The sequence below is a fragment of the Nematolebias whitei genome, chromosome 14 (assembly GCF_014905685.2).
Source record: "Nematolebias whitei isolate Nwh7 chromosome 14, NemWhi1, whole genome shotgun sequence".
Lineage (NCBI taxonomy): Eukaryota > Metazoa > Chordata > Actinopteri > Cyprinodontiformes > Rivulidae > Nematolebias > Nematolebias whitei.
This window is the reverse complement of record NC_056511.1, coordinates 15,113,357-15,120,657: the sequence shown is the minus strand read 5'-3', so window position 1 is coordinate 15,120,657 and position 7,301 is coordinate 15,113,357. Positions and strand designations below refer to the sequence as shown.

The following is a 7,301-nucleotide window of genomic DNA, read 5'->3' as shown; positions in this document are numbered from 1 at the left end:
CTTTTTTGGGTACTCCCTCGCGCCTCGTACGTTCTCAAGTGTGTGGAGACAGCCCTGCATCCACTGCACAAGCAGGGATGAGGGTTTTGTTTTTACCTGGACGACCTGCTGCCCCTGTCTCACTCCAGACAGGAAGCATTGATACAGGCTCAGGTGTTAGCATCACACCTGCTAAATCTGGTTTTCGCCATACTGGAAGAAAAGCTCGATTTTCCCGGCCCAGATAATTGTTATCTGGGAGTGGAATTAAACTCAATTACCATGACGGCTCGTTTATCACAAACAAGAATCGACACTCTAAAAACCAATTACGCCACGTAAGACCTGGCAAAGTGGTAACAGCTGTCTCCGTCATGAAGCTGTTGGGAATGACGTCATCAGCTCACACAGTGGTCCCGCTGGGTTTGTTACACATGAGGCGCCTCCAGAGGTGGTTTACGCGTCTGCGTGTGGATCCAGTAAAACAAAAGAGACGGATGATCACTGTCCCTCCCTCCATGGGAGCAGACCTCCGACACTGGGGAAACACCCTGGCTCTGTCAGAGGGAGTCCCCGTCAGCAGATCCACGTCACGTGTCAGTCTTCACGGACGCGTCTCTGTCAGGTTGGGGTGGGGAACATGCCTATCTCAAGCAGTAGGGGCGCTGTGGCCCCACCGCACATCAGCCCACATCAATGTTTTGGAGTGTCGCACAGTGCTGAATGTGATTCAACTTTTTGCTCCCGTGCTACAGAATCAACACGTGTTGATTCACACAGACAACATGGTGACTGCTGCGTACATAAACCGCCAGGGGGGTGTGCGTTCAGCCCAGATGTTACACATTGCGCGGAAGCTACTGAGTTGGGTTCATCAAACCTGCTTTTATTAGAGCAGTTTACATATCCGATGTTCTGAACAGAGGGGCTGATGTGACGTCCAAGGGCGGCCCACGTTATGTGGACCGGATCCTCCATCCGGATCTGATGTTTTTCAGACGCAGCAGAAGTTGGCAAAGCAGCTGTGGACCTGTTTGCGATGCGAGAAGAACGCTCAATGTCAACTACGGTTTTCCCTGAGCCCGCGAGACGATCCATCGCTGGGGGGGGACGCATTTGCTCACAGTCGGTGGCCCAAAACGCTTTTTACGCGTTTCTTTCCCCCCCACCTCCTCTGTTTTTTACGGTCCATGAACCGAGTTCAAGAGGAGGGATTGACAGCCCTCCTTGGTGGCTCCCGGCGTGTGAACGCACTATGGTTCCCAGGCCTGCAACGTCTGTTGTTGGGTCGCCGTGGAACTGTCATGGAGGAAGGATGCTCTCCTTCAGGCAGGAGGAGCGACCAAGAGTTACCCAGAAATAGGTCAACACCGGTGGGTCTGACCGCTGAGCGGTTCCACTTAGAGGATGGGTCTCCCTCAGGAGATAGTGTGCACAATTCAAGATTCACGTGCTGCATCTACCACAGTTCTGTACACATCAAGGGGACGGCTTTTCAGCGCTGGTGCACAGAGAAGGTTTAGAGACCACCTCATGCCTTTTAAGCGGCGTGTTGTTTTTCTACAACAGCTGATGGATAGGGAGTTGGCTTTCAGTACGCTTTAACGTACGATTGCAGCCATCTCTTCCTGCCACAAAGGGTTTGGAGTCAGAACAGCTTTTATCACCCGCTGATGAAGCGGTTTCTAAAAGGTGTACAGAGATGTAGGCCTGTTTTCACGCCCACTTGTTTTCCACAGTGGGTTTAACGCTGGTCCTGCGAGCCCTGATCAAAGCTTCAATTGAGCCTCTGGATCAGGTTTCATTTAAATTCTTGTCTCTTTTAACAGCCCTGTTGCTGGTTTTAACACCCGCTAAGAGGGTAAGTAATTATCTGCCCTCTCTGTTGCTTCGTCATGCCTTAGAATTAGGCTGACGGGCAGCTCAGCTGATTTAAGACCAACCCAGCTTTTATGCCTAAAACATCACGAGCTCTTTTAAATCAAGAGTGATATCGTTGGAGGGGTTTTTTCCCCCCCACAGATCAGAAGAGGAAGCATCTTTTCATCTTCTCTGCCCGGTGCGGGCGTTTGACGTGTTACATAACGCACACAGCTGCAATGCGTTTCAAACTCAACAATGGTTTGTGCATTATAGAGATGTTTCTACAGGTCGCCGTTATCCATCCAGCGCTTATCACACTGGCTGTGTGAGGCCTTTTCTGAAGCCTACAGAGCATCAGATTTAGAGCCTCCTGTCAACCTCTAAGCACACTCGACCAGGGGTATCGCATCTTCGACTGCTCTGCATAATGGTTTGTCAATGCAGGACATTTGCACTGCGGTTGCATGGTCAACACCCTGCTCATTTATTCGCTTTTACCTACGTGATGTAACGGCTCGTTCCATGACACATTCTGTCCTTAGTGCTCTAACAGAATGAATATTGTTGTTCTCATGGAACTCTGTTTAAGCTCACTTCTGTCTGCATGCATTACAGTGTGAGATGTTGTTATCAGTCACAAGTCGTGTCTGTGATTTTGGTTATATTGTCACTAATCAGTTCATGATTATTGTTACCAATCAGTTCAATTGATTTATAATCAATTTATGGACATTAATCTGTTTATACTGTTCAGCCATGAACCAGTTGGTTCATGCCCCCCCCCCCCCCCCCCTTCTTTTCAACTTCTTCTTCCCGTTGAAAGTTTTCCGGGGTATTCATGCTTTGTCAGAACGCATAGCTACACAACATGCGTCTGTGCATGGCACATAATTACGCGATGCGTAGTTATGCACATGGGGAGCTGAGTGACAAGACGTTTTTTGGGCAAGCTTCCGCTTCTTACTGTGTTCGAATGGACCCAGTGAGGCGAGGACCACATCGGCTTCGCCCTTTACCCACTAAAGCGAAGGCCTTAAAGGGCGAAGCTTATATGACATAGAACGTTGGTTACGTACTGTAACCCCAGATTCTATGAATATAAGCGTAGCCCTTTAAGCGTCGGGCCTCACTGGCTCCTAAATGGCTGAAGAAAAAAGCTATTTTGGGAGCCGATTTCCCGCTCTTAACGTAATTTATACGGACCGGGTAGGGCCCACACAGCAGGTGGGCGTGGACTAATTTTTTTTCAGTGCTTATGCTCTGCATAACGGGATAAACCCACTAAAGCGAAGGCCTTAAAGGGCTACGCTTATATTCATAGAATCTGGGGTTACAGTACGTAACCAACGTTATCCCTATTCCTTTTAACAGGGTTTTCTTTAGACTGTGAATTAAATAGTGTTGGCATTTAACTTTTATAGATTAAAATGCCATTAAAAGATAATTACCTTTTTATAAAATAACAAGATGTGCAACAATAAGTAGTTCTTGTGCAAAACCAGTCTTTTAGTTTTGTATCACTGTCATGAAACTTAGAAAGAATCATCACCCACCGCATAAAAAGCTAAATGTAGGTGATGCGGTTTGTGCCTGAGTGTTTATTTACTGTTAGCATAATTTCTAATAAATCACAGGACAGATTTTAATGAAACTCATGAAATACTGTGCTCTGCAGTCATTCCAAAACCTGGGAACATTACACGTCGCTTTCACAATGTAAAATACCAATAAAACAAATCTACCAAGTATAGAACATTCAATAACAAAAAAAATGGATTTAAACAGTAGGTTTGGGGGCGTGGTGCCCGATTTTACGCATGCGCATTAGCAACTGTGAAGTAAACCCGCGGTTTCCTACTGTCTTGAAAGCAGCACGAGCTCACTCGTAAACACTGTGGGCGGCTCTGATTGGTCAAGTCGAGGAAAGACAACGTGCTACGTCCCCAGTCCGGGTCAGAGAGCACCTGAGGAGTGGAGAGACACCGAGCTCTGACGGAGCTGTCCGGCTTGAGTCCACCTCTTTTTGTCGAAGGAGACATGGCCTCTCGTGGGCCCTTCACTGACCCGGGCTGTAGCTCGTCCGAGGAGGACAGCAGCCGTGCGGACATGTCTGAAGAGGCGCGGAGCGAGGAGAGGAAACCTCCCGCGGTTCGCCGGCATCACCCGTTCAGCGTGGAGGCGCTCATGTCCGGGAGGAAGACGGTCAGCCGCGGCGGAGAGCCCACCTGCTGTAAAACGAGCCGGAGTTTGGTGGCAGCTTCGGGGTTAAACTCTGTGTATCTTTGCCGGGAGACGCGCAGTCCTCCTGGGGAGAGTCGGAGCGGCTTCCCGGCGTCTTCTCCGATCAAATGTGAAGCGTCAGAGCCGGAGGACTGCGCTGCTTCGTGGGCTGCTGCCAACACCTTCCCATCACAACCACGTAAGTTAAGTTGTATTAATAAATAAAGACTCGGCAGTAAGGTCAAACTGTAGCCTCATTTTATGTCTAAGCCAAAGCAGCAGTATTAGAGAGCAATTCACTGACCAGTTTTAAATGGCTGATATAGGCCACTTCACTTATTTATCAATAAGAACAATTAAAATGTTATATCAGCTGCTATAACTAGGTCACTGTCATGGGCTATTTATTTATTTTAGGGAGAATAGTCTTTATAGGTTATAAGTGTTAAGACATGAATGGTGTATATCAGCCAACAGTTGCTCTAAAGGTTGTCATTGGCTATAAAAAAATAACAGTCGATTTCTGTTTCCAAACTTCACCCAGTTTGTGTTAATCCATTTTTTTCTAGAAATATTTTTCTTTCTAAAACCCCACTTTTTGTGTTTTCTGCTTTCAGGTCACGTCAATCCTGGCTGTCAGCTGAGGAAGCACAAGACCAACCGAAAGCCCCGCACGCCCTTCACCACGTCCCAGCTGCTGGCTCTGGAGAGGAAGTTCAGGCAGAAGCAGTACCTGTCCATCGCGGAGCGCGCCGAGTTCTCGTCCTCCCTGACCCTGACGGAGACCCAGGTGAAGATCTGGTTCCAGAACCGCCGGGCAAAAGCAAAGAGGCTCCAGGAGGCCGAGCTGGAAAAACTCAAGATGGCAGCTGATGCCAAGACGGCCGCGGTGGCGGCGACTGCCGCTGCTGGAGCTTTACACCCCGGCTTTACGTTACCACTGTCTCTGGGGACCATGTCTCTGTATGGACAGTCATACTCCACCTATCACCACCACAGACCTGTTCTACCCATATCACCTTTGGGACTGTACACCTCTCCTCTCGGTTATAGCATGTACCACTTATCATAAAAAAAAAAAAAAAATTAAAATGGAGCTACCGTCATTCTGTTTGAAAAGAAATGGACACAGGAGATGTGCGCTTGGCCGTTTTTAAAACTAATGTTCCATCACTATTTCACACAGGAAGTGCAACTTTCAAACCAAATGAAACCAGTTTGACTCCACGTGTTTACATCTGCAGGAACTGATCAGACTGGCACCGAAACAGACTCGAGTGCTCCGATTCTGATCGAACTCAGTGCCTTGTGCCGGAAGTGGCCTTAATATCAACATACGTGGAGCTGCTCAGTCCAGATTAAACGCATCGCAAGTTTCCGAAAAGTTAGTGCCTTTGAAATACGGTCGAAGTCAGGCTTGTCTTTTTATCCTTTGCAGCACATTTATACAACATGGACTTATTTATTACTTACTAAATATAATGCTGGAAAGTTTGAATACCGTATGTTATGTATTTATGGTAGGTTCTAAAAATATGGTACAAAACTGTGGACCGAATGTGTATTTATATTCTTGAACACCCGCTCGACCGGGGCAACGTGGTTCTATGCAATTTAAATTTTTATATTTTTTCACATTCTTGTTTTGTCTCCTGAAATGAAAGCTTGTTGCATACAAATGACTTTTCTAAAGAATAAAAAAAAAAGGAAAATTAAGAGCAGATATATTTATATGAAAGTGACAGTTGTAGTGCTGCACCAGCCGTCTGACGCTTCTTTCATGAAGTTCGGCACTTCGGAGATGCAGCTACTTTTTTTTTTTTTGTTCTTTGGCGTGTGAAAACACGTGGTCTAATTGCACGTCTGTGTTTCCCATCAGTAGACGGTGGTCAGTCCGACGCAATGTTTAGCCATAAACCGACTTCACAGCAAGTTCCCGTCATCGCTGAGCTGTTGTGCCACACACTCATTAAACACGCTCCCTTTCGTAAAACCAAATTAAAAGGCTTTATTTTCTACGAAATGAAGCATATTGACCATTTGAATAATTTTCCTCAGTATCAATGACTAATATTAGCAAGCAGTCAGCATGTACCCTGTGTCATTTTACTTTTAACCACAATGTGGCAGTTTAAGCTGCTTGTTTAACAGTTAATCGTCCATATTAGTCTTTAATTTAGCTTGTGGGAAATGTGCCGATTTTCTAAACTGCCACATAATTAGTATAGACTCAAATGCCACTCTATCTTTGCAGAACTATGCTTCTCATGCCTTAATAGAGCTTATTAACAACCACTGTTAACCTGGCTTTGAATTAGCAAAGCGTGGCCCCGGTCGTCTGGTTTGGGGGCCTGTGTTTTCAGAGCCACGGGGTGAGATTTGTAGGTGTGCAGCTTTGTTACGTTGTAAAAGAGGCTCAAAACTTCCGTGTGACTTTGATGTGATGAGGAAACCGTTTATAGATGGCAGCACATTTACGAGGTTCCTCTTTAATCAGAACAGCGTGCAGAGAGAGAGAGACAGGCCAGTCAGGCAGACAGAACTGGGAGGCAAGACGAGCAGTCGGCTTAATGAAGCTCAGACTGGCAGGAGAGACTGGAACATCACACTTGTGCTACTTGGAGGAGTTAAAACATCAGCGTGGAGATTTTAATGAGACTGTCTCTGTGTGGAAAGTTGTCGTTAGCAGAGATTTGTTTTTGTCATTGTTGGTTAATACTCACCTGTCAGTGATTTGTCACATTGTGGTTTTGCATGTAACCGTCTGACCCCACTGGCTTTACTCATAGGTGTGCCTTTGTCGCCCTCTAGTGGCTATTTGTTGTATAGCACCCCAGACAGGCCTTAGATTTTTCCAGTTTAAAAAGTTGTCAGCATTAACTTTATCAATTTATCTTATCATTTAAACCGGAAAATAACACATCTGTACTAAACACGAGTTTTTTTTAGTGATAACAGTGAAAAACAAAACCAAATATTTTAAATTATAGGGGAAAAAAACAAGTAGGCTCAATTGACCAGGTAAATAAATCACTATACATTATATATATATATATATATATATATATATATATATATATATATATAAATAAATAAAACTGTCCAGATGACATGATTTATGTGTTTATAGAGCTTCATAAGGGCCCTTGTACTCGAAAAAGAAAAGTGGGCATTTAAAAAATATTTTTTATTAAAATATCTCATAAACCTCTGAATGGATTTTAATGAGACTCAAAGTA

General features: G+C 45.3%; 1 protein-coding gene across 1 annotated transcript; it reads left to right on the top strand.

The window, feature by feature from the left end:
- The first annotated feature begins 3,790 nt into the window (after nt 1-3,790).
- msx2b (muscle segment homeobox 2b) lies at nt 3,791-5,799 on the top strand. The gene is made up of 2 exons (XM_037687308.1): nt 3,791-4,261; nt 4,680-5,799. The coding sequence occupies exons 1-2, from the start codon at nt 3,880-3,882 to the stop codon at nt 5,132-5,134; spliced, it is 837 nt and encodes a 278-aa protein (XP_037543236.1). The 5' UTR covers nt 3,791-3,879; the 3' UTR covers nt 5,135-5,799.
- Nucleotides 5,800-7,301: the final 1,502 nt, after the last annotated feature.

What these genes read in the sequence shown, in the direction of transcription:
- msx2b (XM_037687308.1), top strand. Translation starts at nt 3,880, where the DNA reads ATGGCCTCTCGTGGGCCCTTCACTGACCCGGGCTGTAGCTCGTCCGAG. An exon ending in CACCTTCCCATCACAACCAC is followed by an intron (nt 4,262 to 4,679) that starts GTAAGTTAAGTT and finishes TTCTGCTTTCAG; the next exon opens with GTCACGTCAATCCTGGCTGT.